Below are 19,788 nucleotides of genomic sequence, written 5' to 3' on the forward strand. Positions count from 1 at the left end.
GATTCCCGAGCGCGGCACCGCTGCTGCTCATTGCTCCCCTCTGCCCCAGGGGATGGATCAAAATCACACGGGGATGGGTTAAATGCAGAGGAGAAATTTCACCACACCCAGATGTGGGTGCGTGTCGATCATTGGGACTTTAACTTTAACCTCGAATTATATATCTGGTTGGCACATATGGCCCAGCAAGCGGCCTCGCACTGTAGCTCTTTACTTGCCTCTTGCACTTAAATGTCAGCATTCAGTGAAAATACTGCCAAGAGTAGCAATCAAGGGCTTCTGGATTTTCATTGCATTTATAACATTGAAGTCTAAACAATCACGTAGCAGCAACTTGGCTGTCAATGTGGGGTTAATGGGCAATGATGTCAATCTGAATGATACCTTCTATATATTGAACTTTTCTGCAAAATATTTTTTTTTGGCAAACCCTAACCCAAATGGAGATTCCTGCCAGCATGGTGCTTGAGTGGTTAACATGTCTCGCAGTTCTGAGATTGGCGCCAACACCAACGGCAGCGATGCTGGATGAAGATGCCCCATCTTTCAAATACACTATTCTGGAATGCAATAATTTTAAAGTACAAAGGCAAGCATGATTGCATAGAGTTTGGCTGGCTGCGCAGATTAGCATAAGATAACAGCCGTAGCTTCTGACAAGCAGCACATACTGTAATTCATTGCGAGGGGAAGTTGTGGACACAGTTGCAATAGGTTATTTGTGCTTGGCCATATGTCTGCTGCATGCTTCACATACATTGGCCAGTACAAGTGTAATTCAGCGGGTCGGTGATGAAGTGCTCCTTCAACGAGACAAAATATAATCTATTCTGTCTTTGCGGGGGCGCTTACATGCACTTCACAGTTCAAACGTGCGTATTTCAGACTCGCGACTCAAGCATCCAAGTTTAGCTTGAAAAGATTTATATTTTCATTTAAGTGATGCAAGTTAAAAGTCACGGTTTGTAAGTGAAATATACGTTTCTCATTTTTTTAGATTGCAAAAAACAGACATTTAAACAGGATTAGTCGTCGTTTAATGTTTTGTCACAATACAGTGGAAGAATACAGTACATCCCAAGTAAGATAATGTACCGTAATTTCTGGACTGTAAATCGCACCCGAATATAAAAGGAACCAGCTTAAATCTTGCTTTATATGAGCAGCACTGGACTATAAACCGCAGGTGTTTTAGTGTTTGATTTCCATATATGAGAGAATATGCACAAATCATAAAAGTCATGAAAAATCCATAGATAAGGCGCACTGGACTATAAGCCGCAGGGTTCAAAGCTTGTATAAAAGGTAACGGCTTATAGTCCGGAAAATATGGCTCATTGTGTGTGCTTCGATCCCCTGTGTACGCTCACATTGGTAAGACTTTAGGAAGCTCTCTTTGGCCTGGTCACCAGTCAAAGCAGGGCACACAAACAACCATCCACACATATGGACAATTAGGTTTTTCGGAGCATATGGCTAATTAGGCAGACTCCACACAGATGTTGCAACATGGATTCAAACCACATTCTATTAACTGTGAAGCAGATGAGTTAACCACTATACCACCAAGTTGAATCAATTAAATCATTCCAAGGTTTAAGAGCCAAAGTGTGTGTGTGTGGGGGGGGGGGGGGGGGGGGACGCTGTCAATGCGCACTCCATCAACATGAATGTCATGTAAACTGAGAGGAGGTAACAAATGCAATTACAATTTTATAGATTACCTGCAAAAGGTTGTGGTCCCACGATTGCCTGCCAGCAATAGGATGAGTGTTCCAAAAGTGTTTTTGGAAGAGCAATTCGATTTTGTGGGGAAATACCCTCATTCCCGGATGCAACGCTCCTGAGGGCATTCCATCCCCTTGAGTTTGTTGCAGTGCGTCACTGTTACTGTGTGGAGAAAACAAAGGTAGCGGTAAAAAACAACAACAATGTTCATCATGTCATCATTTCAGGGAAGAAAAAAAGGGTTAACCCTTCGTTTTGGTGTGTCCAAATTAGAGGACATTTATTTTCACTTGCCAAGGGTTTTATTGTTTTTACATATGTATGCTTTGTCTGACAGTTAAAAAAGAAACATTGCTTGCTTACACAGTTAATCTGTGGTAGACAGTTTAACCTTGAAGGTGCTTATATGGAGGAATGCTGAGCCTTGGCAAAGGTCTGACTGTCATTCTAGTTTCTAATGACTTCCCTATGCCGTCAATGGAATAGAGTTTACACAGAACAGACTGTATAGTTTATACAGGCTGCCTTGTATAAATTCGTGACAGGGAAAATAAAGTTGCTGTGGACTCAAAGTGATGTAACAACTGTGTCATTCAGTAGCTGCTATCATTTTAAATTATTGCAAGTTAATGCATCCACTCAGCCTTGAAGCTGGTGGGACAATCCATCCAAGTCTGTTAGGTCATCGAGCAGGAGACTAATGCATCACGCAGCCAGTGTAAACACAGTCGCGTGCACGCGCGCACACATCCTGATCTGTCTAAATGCTCTTCTTTCTCCCAGTCAAAGCCATTGGCGCAGTATCCTGCATTAAAAACTTCCAATAATAATATTTCAACCTTTGATCCACACTGAACTGTTTTTCCCTTCAGTGACCGACTGGCCACCAACACAAGGGCTGGAGGAGTTACACAATCAGGGGGACCCTTTTATAGGGCAGAAGGTTCAACAGTGAGCGCACTCCTATTCCAATGGTCTGGCAGGTTCTCACACCAGATCAAACCTGCTGGGCTTTCAGTGTCATAATTCGTCATCCCTTGTGGAAGTGGACAAATAAATAGTATATATTCTGGTAGCCTAGCATGGCAGCTGACAGCACTATAAGTATTGCACTGTTGCACAATCATAAGTTGGACCTTTGGAGGTAATGAGGCAAAGTATGTTTGGAGTTTGTTTGAAAAATACATCATGCATCCTGGGCCTCCTTCTATTACAAAAACATGTATCCGCACGCTCTTATGTAATACGTCTCTCCTTCCCCGATAGACATTAGGCATGCACTGAGGGAGCAAAAACAACAGCACGCTGTATGTGCTTAAGTAGAAGTACTTAGAAATCGAATGACTTTATTGTCATTCCACCGACTCTGAAAAGTACCTTTAAAAGTACTTTTTTCTACTACTGATTACATATCTACTAGGGCTGACCAATCCAGTTCAACTCCACATTGCAGTGTAGTACAATGCAGGCTGTAATTTAGGGGAATAAAAAACAACAAAAATCAGCTTTCTTTCAGCCTTTACACAAATAGAGGACAAATTATACATATACAAGTAGATATCAGTTAAAAGTGCAAAAGCGCTGTGTAGTGTTTTCATAATTAACTGAATTATCTTTATTCATAAATATGCACACAAAGGTTGTCCAAGAGATTCTGTTAGTAGGACAAGTAGTTGGGTTCCTCACAAAATGACAATTCCAACTACTGCTCTAGCATGTACAGTAGGCCGACATTGCAGCATTTTTAGTCAGGTCTGTGTTGTCGCTACGTGTTTTTCGGGAGGAAAAAACATCCCGACTTTTACCAAGGCGTGGTTGTGTAAACCCACAAAGAGGCTGAGAAAAAAAATGTTGATCCAAAACACAGATACGCTCAATCAACTGCGACTTCTGCGGGTGTCAAAACACAGCCAGCGGGCTACTAAAGGTGCCTCAAGTGACTGGATTGCTGCTTTTAGCGAGTCGTCATTTAAAATAAACAAGTCTCCACTTATGTGCATGTGGTAGCAATTTTAGGCCCGATAATCCCCCAGCCTGCTCTATCGAGCCCGCAGGTCTAAATAGAAGGCCCTTTCCCGCGCAACCCGCATCGTCTGCCCACTCGTAAACTTGCGGTCGTCTTGGCACTGCGGCACGTTGCGATGCCCAATAAAAGAACGACCGGCTGCGATAAACAATTTTGTTTATAGTGCAAGCTCTGTAAACGCAAGCCTGTGTCCTAAAGCAGCAAAGTGTAATCATGGGGACAACACACTGCCAATCAGTCTCAGACCTTTAAGACCAAATGAGCTGGAAAGACCATGTACACAACAAGAACCAATGAAACGTCAAGTAAAGCTAAACATGTAAACAAGTGTTTAATTTTTCAGCTTTTATTTAAAATACGGTGTGGAGTTTACCATTGGGAGTTAACATCACAAACATGATTGTTTTCTAATAAAAAAAGTAAACAAAACAAAACAAATAAAGCTTAAGAGCCTAGTTACAGAGATGTTTTTTTTTTCCCATTTTTGTATTTTTGTTTTTGCAGTCTGGTGAAAAATCTGTTCACAAATGAGGGTGACAGGGTGCAAGGGGAAAAAATACATGTTCACATGTTGTAAAAATACATTTCCCAATCTTAAAGTCACACAAACACGCAGTCACTTCAAAGCATTCATTCACTCCTTGTTAGATGGTTAGATGTCAGTGCCAAAAGGAAAACAAGAACGTCGGAAAAGGAAGGTGTGGAACTCTTAAGAGAAGAGGTTTGCGGCTTCTAAAAAGACATGAGGCTGTTCTACATTCGGAGGGAGGAGAAAATTGCTAAAGGATATATGTGCATTTCAACCCTGAGAGAGAAAACGTGACCAATTCTCGTTTTGATTTTTGGACAGATGACGCCGGTGTCTGCTCTGGCCTAAACTCTCCAGCCCTTTGGAGTCTCTGGCAGCAGAGCGAAAGACCCTTCTAAAGTAGCAGAAGTAGTTTGAGGAGAAGGAAGAGTGGTGGTGGCTGCATTCTAACACCCAAGAGTGAAATATCAGCTGGAGATTTGTGACCACAAACACACACACACTGTGCTTATCTGTTAGCCAGAGCACAAACACACTGCTGGCGTGACTTTAGAAGCGCAGGGGAGAAGTTTTAAATGATTTATGATTTTTTTTTTTTTTGATGCAAAAATAACTTTCAACACCAGGTTCAATTGCTCCAAAGGTGATGTAGAATTCGTCAAATGTGTATTAAAGCCACAGTTAGTTCACAATGAAAGTCAACATTTAGGCACATCGGCACCACCATCGGTTTGAACAGTTGAACGTGCTTGTCCAAATGTTCTTGTTTCTTGATTGCTCAATCATCAAGTGTTGCAAATATTCTAAGGCTGGTCTCCAGAGAAAGCCTCAGTTTCTGGTCTCATGTACGTGTTTTGACATTTATTTTTGCAAAATATAAAAATAAAAACAGTCATATACGTTAACTGTCATTATGAGCTGGCGTGGTACATGAGAACTATAATCTGGGGAAAAGGAACAAAATGCCATCTGACTCCTTCATGCCTCTATTTTGATTTGGAGCAAACAACAATTAGAGCCAGTAGCGTGACTTTCAAGGTGTCCATCATTAGTCGTGCACCCTCAGGAACACTTCTATGGGCTATTGTCATGTCATAACAGCTTAGCGTTCATTTTGTTATTTGAAAATTGCAAACTCACCGTTTACATTAAGACTTTTCCTTGTCATTTAGTTTTTTAGCCCTCCTTTTAGTGTGACTTTAATACACCTTTGTAGAATTCAGTCTGCTGCGTGACTGGGAAGCTTTTTTTGTTATTTTTGGCGTGTTCATTTCTACTGGTCACTTTCTGTGGTCAACTGTATTAAGGCAGTGAGTGGTTCCATGGCGACTTTCTACAACGGCTACAGTAAGAAAGGACATAGTAAGGCCTGGGAAGAGAGAATTGGGACATTAGATGAGAAGTGGAGTCAGGGTGGTGGTGGTGGTGGTAGTAGTAGTAGTAGTAGTAGGAAAGGGAGATTTCATATTTTTCAGTACAACATGTAGAACAGACAGCAATTATTCATAAAAAGAAATCAACATCTACATTATAACTAACTGGTATACAATGACAGTGCACGGCTGAAATGGAAAAAAAAATATATATATATATATATATATAGTCATGACCAACAGCAAATTTAAGATTACTAATCAATGGAACTATGGGGGACAACATGGGGCCGGGGGGGTATTCTTAAAAATATATACTCATTACATGACAGAGGAGCCAAGCATCACATGCTCCTAGTCACTCGTATACTCTGATGGGGGAAGGGTGCGGTCCGGAGGGCTAAACTGCACATTGTTGGAAACTGACCACGACAAAAAATGGCAAATGAGGCTAAAAACACTCCGCAGAGTGAGAAGCCACCATTTTGTAAGAAGTTGTTTCTATCTGCTTAAAACAAAATCGCACATGCACAAAAAACAGAGCAGCAGGGCAATGACAAAAGGGACGTAAACAGAAGAAAAATGAAGCATCTATCACTAGTGCTCTAGTGAACAAAAACTAGGAGAGCACAAGAACCACCTTTCTTTGTTCCTCATGAATCATTAGCCAGTAAGATGGAGGAAAAAGGGGCCACGGTCAAGGCAAAAAGACGAGCATTTGTTTCCAAGCCTGAGTATTCAGTAACCTATAGTGAGAAACATGGATCCTATGTGTCACTTTGTTTTATGATGGGGGGGGGGGGGATTCTTTCTTTTTATTTTTTTCAATCATTTTATCTTATCATTACTGCTACAATATCACAACCCTTCTGGTAAAGAACAGTAAGAAGAATCTAGAAAATCTGTACAAAAAAATAAAAGGGTATGCACGGTACATTCAATATCTGTTACTGAGGTACTAGAAAGGTGTTTCCTTGACACCGGAGCGACAGGGTTAAAGAGTTACTCGTAGGGACTATTCCTTTGGAAAGAAAACAGCGTAAAGGGACACAGACACACACGCACTCACGCACGCACATCCTTGTACACACCACTGTCGTTAACAAAGCAAGCATGCAAAAGATAATGTCCCCCTAGCTCTGACTGAGAAATTCAACTCTACTGTCCTCAAACATTTAAAGGAAAGATGCATACTGGGTTCATGAGCATGTGTGGGGCACGGCGGCGGATGTGGGGGAGCTAGACATACGACGGCCTGGTTAGGTCAGTGTGGGGTCATTGCTTCACCAAACATAATCCAGAGACCGTCTGCCTCCTCGGACTGAAATGTGTGGTTGGGCGACGCCCTCTGCTGGCGAGGCCCCGCATGCGTACGGCGCATAATGGAGTATTCGCGCTGCAGTTTTTGAACATGAGACAGAAGTTCATGCCCTTGGGTGGATCCAAGTAGAGGCGAATTCGTCAACCTGAGGGGAGATTGAAGATTAGGGGCATTTGCAAACACTGGGGGCAGGATTTTAAATACAAGTGGAACAATTCTAAACTGGGCAGCTGAGGCTTTTTTTTCCTCCAATTTCTTGTGGTTTAACTTGAAGTACACAATACCGTCACAAGTAGGGTCTGGATGGGAAATGGAAGGCAAAAATAAGACGACAAAAGCAGAAACACGAGCCTTTCGTGGACAAAGGGGCACTTCTGCCTGAGCACCTCTACTGGTCAATCAGTCGAGGATGCAGCCAACTTGAAAGCCTTGATGTCAGAAGTGTTTTTTTCTTTATAAACATGAACACCTAGAGTCACAACGGATCCACGTTCCATTGAAACAACAGCCAACTAGGGAAAAATACCAATCCGATCACTGAATCCTTGAGAACAAAGTTATTGCTGACATTAGGAAGTGAGTGGGGAAGGAGGTGTTGGTGAAATGAGCATGGATGCGGGTGGGTGGAGGGAGGAGGAAAGGGGGGTCCTGGGCTGGTCATGTGAGACCACGTGGAGTCACATCAGGTCATTGTGGTGTTGGGGGGGGGGGGGGGGGGTACGAAATGTGTCTGATGCTGGGAGGAAGATAGGTTTGGAGCTTGGTTTTCGGAATGTGCTGGCGGCAGCAGGGGGTCAACGTGAGGGGTTCGGGAGGGGAGTATGGGTGGCTAGGGGGGCTATTGGTCGGAGGGGATGTCTCTGTCGCCTTCGGCCTTATTTGGCTGCCCCGGGGAAGGGGCGTGTGGTGGGTGCGAGACGGGGGCTATGCCATGGGCCAGGTTTCCTGAAACCAGGCTTTCGACCCCAGCTCCGGCTCCCGGGAGACCCCCTGCCGCGGCAACATTGATCAGACCTGGAGGAAATCTGGAACATAGATTGAAAAGATTATATTTGATTTGATGCACCACCTCTGTTCATCTCCACGCTGCTCACTAACAATCGCTGGTGTTGGGCAGAGTGCTTGCTTGTACCTCAGAAAATCATCACTTTTCTGGTGACCTCAAAAACTGCCAGCATTAACATAGCAGCAACCAAGGGAGCAAGCCATTTTAAACACTTTAAATTAGTCTAGACTGACCAATAATGATTGTGAAAATTGTGACATAAGAAGGATCAGCATGAAAACGGCGATATACTCCAATTGAAAGTTATTGTTCATAGCCCACATACAGCCTTCTGTTATTTAATCTGGCTCACCGAGCATTTAGCATTCGTAGGATTCAGTTGTAAACTTTCTCCTAAGATTGGCTAATTATTATATATTTTTTGTATTTAGCTAACTGATTTGGGGGAGGGAGGGTAACGTACAGATTTAAATTTTTGACTAAATGAGTTAACTATAATGAAATAAATGTAAAAATGCCAACACATTTATTAATTAATGTCCATTGTGTCCAGTTTAGACTTGAAATAAAACTATCAAGGACAGTAGTTTGCTGACCCCTAATCTGATAAAACCAAAACAACCTCCCGTCACGAAAATACCAATGTCTTCATTAAAACCAACACATTGACACTGATAATGTCAGAAAGGTTTTAGTTTAATGTTGTGCACTGTACCTCTGACACAGGTCTAGTTTTGGAGCTCATTAGAAAACATAACATCACTGTAGGGCAGAAACCTCCCATGTACAAATTAGGTCAGTTTCATATTTTTTCACAAATTGATGCAATTTGACAACCACACAAGTCTCTGAGTTTAACAAATCATTGTCAGAAGCTTAAGTGTAGAGAATGGTATGCTCACTTTGATGATGCAATGTTAATGACTCAACAAATATGCCATGTTTTGTTTTTCTCAAAACTGATAGTTTAGGAGATGTGAGGATTCTGCCTAACAAAAGCGATACAAATTGGCCAGTGACTACAGGGGTTCTCAGTTTATGACATTCTTACGGTGCTGATGTAACCCGACAAAAGCTCAGACACGCCTGAAGTAATGTTTACAGGAAGTATTTTAGAAAAAACTGTCAACTAAAGTAAACAAGCGTTTCGCAGTCAACTGAACATGGCCTTATTCTGTCGCGACATGACGCAGCCGTTGTGCAAATCTCCCTCATTGCGCACTGCTCTTAAGTTCAAAACCACAGCCGATTGTCGTACACCAAGAACCCCTGTACTGTAAATAATGCCAAATAAGACGTAAGCCAATCCATATCTACAATCTACAAAAGCTACAATTCTTCCAGCATCCTTGTTTACCCATTTGTCTCTCACCTGTAGGTTGCTCCGTTAAGTTCGGGGTGAACAGTGGCGGCCTCCATGCTGGGCCATTGAGATGCTGCCATCAGATACTCTTTATTCACGCAGTTTTTCAGGCTGTCCGGAATACGCCCTGGAACACAATAATCAGGGTGCATTTTGACAAGATGTACTTCAGTGCCAGGCATGCGGATAGCTGCAGCATGCTGCACCCATCTATCTCACAGCTCCTTTTGAAGTAGACACAACAAATATAAGGAGGCCGCCAGTCACACTGCTCATGCCATGTTTCACGCTATGAAACTCTTTTAAGGTACAGTTACTCTGACATCCTCACCGGTAATGGCACGGCGCACTTCCCTAGCCGCTTCCTCCCGAGCCTCTACTGAGGCCTGCTCGCTGTACCAAGATGTGTGTGGAGTACAAATCAAGTTGGGAGCGTCTTTAAGGGGGCCAGTTGAAAAACTGTCAAGGAGCAGAAGGGAAGCGATGTGTTAGTACTGCATGACACGCACCTCTCCGGGGTTAAGGAGCAGTTACCTGAATGGTTCGCTTTCATGGACGTCCAAAGCAGCCCCTCGTATCCGACCCTCTTTTAGGGCCTGAGCCAGTGCTTTCTCATCAACTAGGCCGCCTCTTGACGTGTTCACCAGGAAGGCTCCCTGGCGCATCTGTGTTGTGGAGTTAGCAATGCTTCAGTCAAGCTACAACCCATTTTCACATTCTGTCATCCACACAAGAATACTAGTGCCGTGGTAACTTGGTATACACACGTGAGGGGAAAAAACTGTTGGTACCCCTCTGATACAGGTGAAAGAAAAACCAACAGTCATCACAAAAACAACTTGAATCTGACAAGTGATTAAAAAAACGGAATTTACTGATTAAAATCTGAATTGCTTTTGAATTGTGATTCAACAGGTTTACAGTATAGTCCTTAAAAAAAACAATCTCATGAAATCTCCTTTTCCCAGCTCACCTGCTTGATGGTGAAGTCATTGATGAGGTGGTGGTTGTGCTCATTAAGGCTGCAGTGCAGGGATACACAGTCTGAGTGGATGAGCAGGTCCTGGAGGGTGGCCATGCGCTGCAAGCCCAAGGAGCGCTCCACACCATCAGGCAAATAGGGGTCATAGAAGATCACGCCAAACCCGAAAGCCTTGGCACGCAGCGCCACCGCTTGTCCAACGCGCCCTGGAAGGCCACAATGATAACAGCCATATCATTTCACGCATTAAATAAACAGGTAGGTCATTCCTAGTAAAGTAATTTGGGAGGGAGGGAGGGAGGGAGGGAGGGAGGAGACAGTCATCTACCTACCAAGCCCAATGATGCCGAGCGTCTCTCCTCGTATACGAGCAGCACCACCAGCCACCTCTCGGATTTGCTCCACACTGGAGGCTCGGGTTCCCTCCCGGAGAGCCTGGTGCATCCAGGTGACTCGCCTGTACAAGTTGAGGATCAAACATAGCGACGTGTCGGCTGTCTCCTCCACTGAGGTTGCTGGAACGTTACACACTGCAATGCCTACACAGAGGAATGGAACAATAAGCAAATGGTTCGTTCTGACCTCAAGAAAAATGCTAACGCTCGTATTGAAGTTCATTCTCTCACCAAGCTCAGCGGCTGCTTTGACATCAACATTGTCAAAGCCTGACCCAATCCTGACAATTACTCTGAGGCCTTTGAACTTCTCCAAGTCATCTCGTGACAAAGTGATGGTGTGATAAAGCAGCGCGGCCACAGCCTCATTCAGCACCTACAAAAGACAAATGTGCACCAGTAAACTTAACCATAAAGACACCATGCAGATGAGTTCATGATTATTTCATATAACATCTTGATGACTTAAATGTCTGCCATCCCCAAGTTCAAAGTCTCTTTTACCTTCTCGTGAATTTCTTGTGTCGACTGGGCATCACAGAAGGCCACGGTAGCGACATCTTTGAGGATGGGCATTTCAACAGTGCAGTCGCGCCCATCCAACAGTGCCACCAGTGGCCGTGGATGCATAGGCCCGTTCAGGATGGGGGGTCGGATACCTGAGTCAAGCAGAAAGAAAACCATGAGCGAGATGATGCATGGGGATTGGATTAGCATTTGGTCTGATCCGCTCTGCAATTTAAAAAATAACCATTCCAGAAAGACTCTATAATAACTGACTCATCGCTTAAATTCACAAATGTCTATATTAGCAAAAACCAACCACAATACTAATACTCAAAGGTGTGCCTTTGGTCACTGAGACGGAATGGTCCCTCTGTCACCGGCAGAAGCACACGGCTGCTTATGAATTTTACAGCATTCTTGGCGTGAATGACTGCAGTTTACAGCACTACTAGACTATTGAGCCCGGCTTTCTCCAAGATCATTTAATGTAAGGATTAGCGCTCTGCCCTAACAACACACGAAACCCAGACAGATTGCCGAGTCGGGAGCTTTTTTTGAGGCGGGAGTACGATTGACAGACTGACTGACAGTGACGGAAGGATGACCAGACGAAGAACGAAGTACAAATGATGTGCAAAAAATTGGTAAAGTTGACTGAACCCTTAACAACAAAGCACAGCAAACATCTTAGAGTTAAGCCAGCGATTTGATGATAAGTTTTGCTGTAGCGGTGAAATCTGATGTAAAATAGCACCGTGACAAACAAATCATTCAGAATAGATTATCCAATTGATTACTCCATACATTACTCTAGTAATTATAGTAATTTGTCTCAACTTTTACAACAATTCATAAACACTGCCACTGTGGGCTGTAGCTGATGCCAAAACAGAACAATAACAGCCAAAGGCACAAGAGTCAAGGATCCAGAAAACAGCTCTTTGGTGTTGCAGACAGCAAACCGGTGACTCCACACTGACGTTCAAATGTATTACCATATTGTCCACATTATAAGGCACACTTAGATGCTTTTAATTTTCTCAAAAACCGAAGAAAAGTTGCATCTTTTGCAAAGACTGAATTCCAAAATCTTTAAATGTGTGGCTGCCGCCACGGGGACGCAATATGTGGATGAGATATGTAGACCCAATGAACCAATGTTGATCTGCTGAAACCCCACCATCCCTCATTACACAAATACACATCACTTGTTATGCTAATATTTAATGACCATTAAAACATGTACAGCATGGAGTTGGAAAATATGCATACAAATAATCATAGGGTCAAAATATGCACTTGCCTAATAGTAACTCTGCACATAATGTATAAGCTTTCAGCTTCGGCCTTAACCCCTTCTTTTGACCACCTACAGCATTTATATACACTGTGAATATCAGCATATAACAGCTTGTAAATGTAAACGGTCTGTTCGAATAAATGATTGATTGATTGATTGATTATGCGGCGCGCCCTATGTGTCGATTAAGTACAGAATAGCCCCCGCAATTGAGTCCGCGTCTTTTAACCCGAGATGCCTTACGGTGCGAAAAAAACGGTAGTTGTAGCAATGCTTCACTGAGATGGTACAGATTCAACAGTTGTTTTTTTGCCGTTTACTATGTTTAGTTTTAGTTTGGCGAACAATTAATGAGCCAAAGCAGCGACAGTGAACATGGGTGCCATCATCCTAACTCTGATCTCCTACTGACTCTCTATCAGAAATGTAACACGGCTACTGTTAGATTTTTGATTGACTAAGCGAGCAGGGCTGGCAGAGGAGTGAGCGTTTGTTTAGGCCGGATGTTCACTTGGCTGGACAACCAGTTTGATGTAAGAGCTGTTCCACAAATAACGGAGGATAGGTTCCCAAAAAGAAAAATCTGCAGTTTTGGTGTTAATAATTTTCTAAATGCCGAAACACAAACATGCAGGACCCACTGTATACACAAGTAAACACATAATTTCCAAAAGATGATGCTGTAGCACCTAGTACATGTGTAATGTTATATTTTTGCAGTATGATAAAAATGTGATGTTTAAAACAAAACAGTAATGCTGAGATTTCAATATGATTGACTTGAGTAGCTAAATAGGGTTAAAGCAAACAGCTCAACACTCAATTAGTTAAGCTGTGGAGCAATTACTCAATTCAATGTATTGCATGGTTTACCTATTTGGTTATTAGATGACATTTTTATTATTATATGGTTATTATTCCCACAGAAAAAACAAATTGTATGGGTCCTTTCCATGATTATTAACGTAACGCGTCACGGCATCTGTAAACGGACAAGGAAGCGTACAAGAAATGATCAAACTCAAGATCTTAGGAATTTCAAATTTCCCTCATTTTTGGGGTGCAGCTCGTGTGACGCGTTTGGGGCATAAGTCACCCGTTTCTCACTATATAGTGTAAGGACTTGAGCGCCTTTGTACACATCGGCTGTTATTTGTCATATTTGTGACATGGAGTTAGCTACGGCTACACAATTTGCATCATTCTGTTCAATAGTCTGGTGACATGGCTGGTTTAGATGCCCTCGTTGTCAGCCATCAGTGGACGCACAATACACAAAGGGCTAAAGCAAGGATCGAGTCCACGCCACCCCCGACAAGTCTGAATGGACAGCAAGTGTGTGGACAAGTCTTGGTGGCTGGCGCAGTCGCTTTCGCACTTTTACAGCTGTGAGTACACACACGTCACATAGAAAAAGAAAAAAAATGGAATCAATTTTGGGACACACACTAGTAAATTTAGTTCAAACGTATAGTTGTGTGTAGACATTAAAAGACGAAATAGCATCCGTTGAGTGTAGTGGACAATCAACAGAGTCTGACAGAGTTCCAGCAGACATGCTCACTGCATTTCAGAACTGCGAGAACAGTTGAACTTTTCCATGATTTTGAAGCCTCATTTTGTACGGTATATTTGGTCATTTTTTAATCGTTTCAATTTGTCACTGTTATTGACAACACTTGTGATGTGTGAAATATAGAAATGTTCACTGTGCAGGGACTTGGAGGCTTGACTGTTGGATTAGTTTCACAACTTAACAGTGGTTACATTTTAACATTTTCCTAAAAGCGGTGGTAAACTTATTGTTGCACTTTTCAACAGTTGAAAATGTTAAAATAGAAACAGATGAGGGTTATTTTATTTATATTTCCAGGACTTCTGCCGCCAACAAATAACTGCTTGACCATTATGTGTGACATCAGAGGTGCACCATTTCGTACAGCTCACACAGAGGTCCAACAACTTGACCTGCCTTACTGTATGTCTAGAGCTCATGCATGAGGAAGGAGGGGAAGAGGTGATTGGGAGTGTGGAGGCTGTGGATGAAGGGGAGGGGTGTAGAAAGCTGCAGGGTCTCAGAGGAGAGGCAGAAAGGGGGTTCGTGACAGAGTCTGAGTCATGACCTAAATTCTCCAATGTGGACGACTTCCTCATCCATATTTTTCTCCATACCCCCACCCCACGTTCATGAGGCGCAGCATTTCAGAAAATATGATCCAAGGGACAGAAACTACATTAGCACTAAAAGAGGCATCGAATCTGACTTTTCTAACAGCAAAGCCAATTTTTGTTCCCCCTGTATACCATCTTGATCCTGCTGCGTGACAGGTGTCTGTGTGTGTGACGGGAGTGAGGGGGAGGGGTAATGTGGCAAGCTGGAAAATACACTTGGACAAGAGGCAACGGTGAGAGTACCCAGAGAAAGACAGCTAGTAGCAAAGGGCAGGGGGGAAAAATAATACTTAACACTTCCTGTTGACAAATGTCTGACATTTATGAACACAAAGGAAGTGAAAGCACACAATTGTAGTAGAAAAAGGCCTTTGCATTTTGAAGTGAAGACTGAAATGTATTGCAGATGGATCGAGAATGCAAACAGGCTTACTTCTTACACACTGGGGAGGGGGACAAAGACTGACCGAAAAGGCGTCGTGACAAAGAAGGCCTCAGAACAAGTTGCCGGGAAAATACACAAGTAGGCCTACACACGGGGTAATTTGAGTAAATGACACTGGCATAGCGGACCGACAAAATGCAAGCATGGCCGCACACAATACATTTCATTCAGTGATTCATTCATTCTCCCTCCCCTCCTCTGCATGCTCCCTCTGGCTGCAGTTGGAGGAGCGAGAGGTGAGGGGGGAGGGGCAGCAGATGATGATAATGCAGTAAGAAACGGTACTCCACCCAGAAGCGCGCGCATGCACACACACTGTTATTCAGTTCCTTCTTAACGGCTGCGACAACGCTATGGCGCACTGAGCAACACACATGGGAGCGTACACATATTTCGCTGCACCACACCCAAAACCGGAGACGTCACCCTTCCCACCAGCCGCCCAGGTCCCAGATCTAACAAAACACAATCGGAAATATTGAAAGGCATGAGCACAAGAGCTAACCTTGCATTATGAAGTCTGTCAGCCCTTCTTCCTCCCTTGCCTCGCTCTCCCTCTATTGCTTTTCTCTCCCTCCCGAGCTCTCTCAGCTGTCATCCACACCCAGTCTCGCCCCCCCACACCTCCATTGTCCAATCACAGGCGGCTTCATTGAGGGCTAGCCAACCAGCACTAACCTCATTAGCATATAGCAGAGCCCTGAGGGCAGTTTGGGGCCGTTGTCGTTTTTTAAAGAGACAGCTGGCCTGTTTCCCCACGGTTGTGGCCGCGACCCTTCACCTTGCACTCTCCTCCTCATCCGTCTCCAGAGACTCTCCCACAATATTCCCTCCATTTTAAGAACGCCATTCACGCCTCGTCTTCATCCTCATCAACTCTCAACTAAGCGCTATAATAAAACATAGTCATGTGCTACGGGCCGTCATGACAGTTCAACATACGTAGGTCACTAAAAATACTTTCCGCCACAGAAATTCAGAAACTTTTCTTGTTCTACACCTCTTTTCAGTGGTACTTAGGACTTAATTTTAATAAGAATTCATCAATAACTTGTTTATTATTTTTAATTTTGTGCTTAGTGTGGGGCTTAAGGGTACTGAATAAAAATTCATGGCACATTCAACATTTCTCAGTACCTTTTACAGTAGTGTAGCACATCTTATCAGCAATTAGGTGCCATATGTCTTGCTCAGCGTAAATTGAATCGGCAGACTCCAGTTACAAAACCAAAGACCTTCAAGATGAGCAACGACAGCCCATAAGTCATCTATCAATAAACTTCCAAACAAACTATTCATAGAGACTAATATTAAGAACAAAAAATGTTTTATTTCCTGAAAAAAATGTTAATTAACTAATTAGTAACTGCAGGGGACTTGTATAACGCTATCTACATCATAAATTGCTCAAAATATTTTAATAAAACAAACCATCCATCCAGAATTTTAATTGAGCTCTTGCATGGAATCCTTATGTGCCCAGTGAGTGGACACTTCAAGTCCTAGCTACTTTCAGAGTCCAGAAAATATTAGCCTGGAACATTAATTAAAATTGAGAATTATTACTTGTATAGATGTTCTCAGATGACAATGGTTGATGAATAATCTGTTTTCTGTTGCAACAACACATGGACAAATGAAGAAAAACTCACCCTCACAAATGCGGTCGAGCCTCTGGCGTTTGACTTGTTTGTGTTTGTCCATCAGAGCCATAGACTGAGGAGTCTAGATGTTGAACACAGTAGAACCAATAGAAAAGCCTCTTAATGATCTCCACACCTGCAAACAAAAAAGACACGGCAGTTGAAAATAAAGACGAAAACTAAGTTCAATCACAACAATTAAACTGATGATGCAGTTGCTCTGCCAAAATGCTGACTTTTTGAAACAATGTCCGATTATATCACTACATTAACTTAATCTTATACCTTTATTCTCAACAACTTTTCTTTCACCAATTTTTAATATGTCTATCCATCTGTCCATTTTCCAAACAGTACTGCTCATCTTTATTGGGGTCGTAGTAGAGTTGGAGTCTAACCCAAAACTCAGAACTGCCATGCAGATGTGCAAAATGTGTAGACACAAAATAAAGATGTTTTATGAATTGCTGTCATTGAATCATTCCTATGAACTGCAACCTTTAAAGCGGTATGACAATCACCAAATATGTTTGTTTTTTAACATGGTATTAAGACACTCTCGTAAAATGATTTAATTTTGGTTAAGGTCCTTTCAGCTGCATGCTTATATCAGGCTATCCTTTGCATATAATTTGGCATGAACTCACCTTGTGATTACGTAACATAAATTGTTACGAGAGATTAAGTGTAATTGCCACATCTAAATAAAGCAGTAGTGGGATGTTGACAGCACTCACCTGAAAAGCAGTGTCTGCTGCGACTGTTTGGCTGTCAAAGTAGTTTATACTGTAAACAAAGAACAGGAACACAAACTTTAGATTGACGTCGTCATGGTTGTGGCATCATTTCATGTGCTTGTCCGTCCTGATAATAAATATCATGTCATGTACAATAACCACAGTGACAACATTTAATGGAATACGGATGTACAATAAAACTTGCAATCAATTAATCACACCATGATGTCACGCACTTTGAGCACTTTGTAGGTTTACGTACACAGTTGTGCACCCACACAACCACTGACTAGCTGTCTGGAGTGTTTCCTTTTCACCCTGTGTTCATCTTATTCACCATACCAGCCAACTTTTTTCAGAAGAGCAAGTTCGCACCTTATAACTATCTGAGAACATTCCCTGAATTTAAAGTTCACACACGACCCCATCAAAAAGTTCTAGGTGAGCAAGGCCATTTTTCAAATCCATAAGAGCTTCTTTTGTATATTTCTAGGCTTCTGCCAAACCCGCATACACTTTTTGTGACCAACTCACTTCTGATGTTACTCTGACCCACAACGGTGGCTCGTATTTTCTGACGCTTCTGATGCTAACTCCATGAATTTGATCAATCGTGCTTATGTTCCTTCTTATGCATTTTAACAACTTATTCCTGCTTGCTTATTGTTCACTGAAGTTGTTTTGTCGATGAATGTTTGAGTGCCAAATTTAACCACACATCACCAGCCCACCATCTGTAAACTGTGTTCAGCTTTTGAATATTTTGAAGACTTTCTGAAAACCTGTGACCTTGGCTTTCCATAATTACTTAAAGTTTACCATTATTATGTTCTGTGGTTGAACATATGATAGCCTAAAAAGTAAGATGTATGAAATTTGAATTCAACAAAAAGAAAAAGATCCCCCCCCCCTCACACAAAAAAAACTCGACCTGTTGTCTTAGCAATGAAATATTAAATAGAAATTGGTGTATTTACACAGCTTTATCTTGTTTGTCTAAAAAAAATTATACTTGCAATTGGGATCCATTTTTTAAAGGTCGGTCTATTAATGCTGTTCTCATGTCACTCAATTAGATTTTACACACACTCCCACAAAATAGGGATAAATCACTTTTACGCAATTTACAGCTATGCGCAATATCAAGCACAAGAAAGTGCCCTTGTTAGCAGGCAAGTAAGTTACCGTTAACCAATTAGCCGAGAACGCTAGCTCGACCGCCACCCAGGCATCGATAAAGTAGAGCAATACAATGAATGGTGGACTTTACTTTCCTAAGTCGGGTCCGTTTGGTATTAAACGCGTGCTAAATTTATCATCTGTATTCACCCTGAAAGTAACTACTTTTCATGTTTCACAGCTCTCTCTCAACTAATGCTAATTAACGACATAGCATAACGGCTAGCTAGCACAAACATCTCGAGGATCTAAATTGCTGATATTTGAACGGGGGAAATACCAAACCGCACCGACTTCCGATGAGTGCAGCATGTAACGAAGTGAAAAATGATTGTCGGAAGCAGTTTACATAACTACATGCGTGATCAACAGTGCTAACGCTAGCTAGCTAGCTGTTGCATTGAACGAACGTGCCGCTGTGTGTGGGGAAGATGCCCAGTTCGCTCGATTTGTTATCAGTGAGTGGCGGTTGGTTGGAAACTAAAATTGTTCAACTAAAATCAACATTTTTTGAAAACATACTCAGCATCGCCCACGTGACTGAAGTCGAGTAGCACTACAGCGGTAGCCTGTGTTCGAATATTGGGGGGGAAAAAATGCAAGTTATTTACCCCGAACAAACTCTTAAGAGTGCTGAGACAGTGTGAGTGCGACGGCGGTTCCCTCTCTCCCGATCGCCATGAAATTGCACAAAAGAGGAAGTGCTATGTTTGGTGGGGGGCAGTGTGAGTATGAGAAAGAGCGGCGGTGGTCTGGAAGGAGCGCCCTCACCTTTCATGGCGGAACACTTACCTTCTTTTACTCTTGGGTAAAAAAAAAAACGGACTGGTATAAATATTTAGGCTGGCATGAGGCAGAACACATTCAGGCTACCATCATATTCTCTTATTGACCTTGTAATGAGAATTCAGAAATTTATAGTACTATGTAGTAACACTTTACTCAGTTTTGAAGATGTTTTTCCACAAATTAAGTTTAGGGGCGTGGCTAATATGGTACCATGCGATGCGCAATTACCACAAACATTGTATTGATTGTTTCAAGGTACAACTGGTCAAAAAATGTCGGCTTGTTTGCTGAAT

The 19,788-nt window shown here is 42.5% G+C and overlaps 1 protein-coding gene across 7 annotated transcripts in view; it reads right to left on the reverse strand.

Moving 5' to 3' along the window:
- The window catches only part of LOC133151837 (C-terminal binding protein 1), a 27,905-nt gene extending 8,399 nt beyond the window's left edge, over nucleotides 1-19,506 (reverse strand). For 2 of the 7 annotated variants that reach the window (XR_009714003.1, XR_009714012.1), the window contains exons 1-11: nucleotides 19,318-19,506; nucleotides 17,528-17,576; nucleotides 16,800-16,926; nucleotides 11,228-11,382; nucleotides 10,955-11,099; nucleotides 10,661-10,867; nucleotides 10,320-10,534; nucleotides 9,881-10,011; nucleotides 9,678-9,805; nucleotides 9,356-9,473; nucleotides 1,725-1,890 (exon numbers count right to left, since the gene is read on the reverse strand). Coding sequence is in view for 1 of the 7 variants with exons in the window: in XM_061275428.1 (XP_061131412.1) it covers nucleotides 7,816-8,002; nucleotides 9,356-9,473; nucleotides 9,678-9,805; nucleotides 9,881-10,011; nucleotides 10,320-10,534; nucleotides 10,661-10,867; nucleotides 10,955-11,099; nucleotides 11,228-11,382; nucleotides 16,800-16,860 (1,347 nt within the window). In the remaining 6 variants the exon portion in view is untranslated. The other 5 variants (XR_009714017.1, XR_009714019.1, XR_009714025.1 and 2 more) reach the window with 5 other exon arrangements.
- Between the last annotated feature and the right edge of the window lie 282 nt (nucleotides 19,507-19,788).

Source organism: Syngnathus typhle, linkage group LG1 (assembly GCF_033458585.1).
Source record: "Syngnathus typhle isolate RoL2023-S1 ecotype Sweden linkage group LG1, RoL_Styp_1.0, whole genome shotgun sequence".
Classification (NCBI taxonomy): Eukaryota; Metazoa; Chordata; class Actinopteri; order Syngnathiformes; family Syngnathidae; genus Syngnathus; species Syngnathus typhle.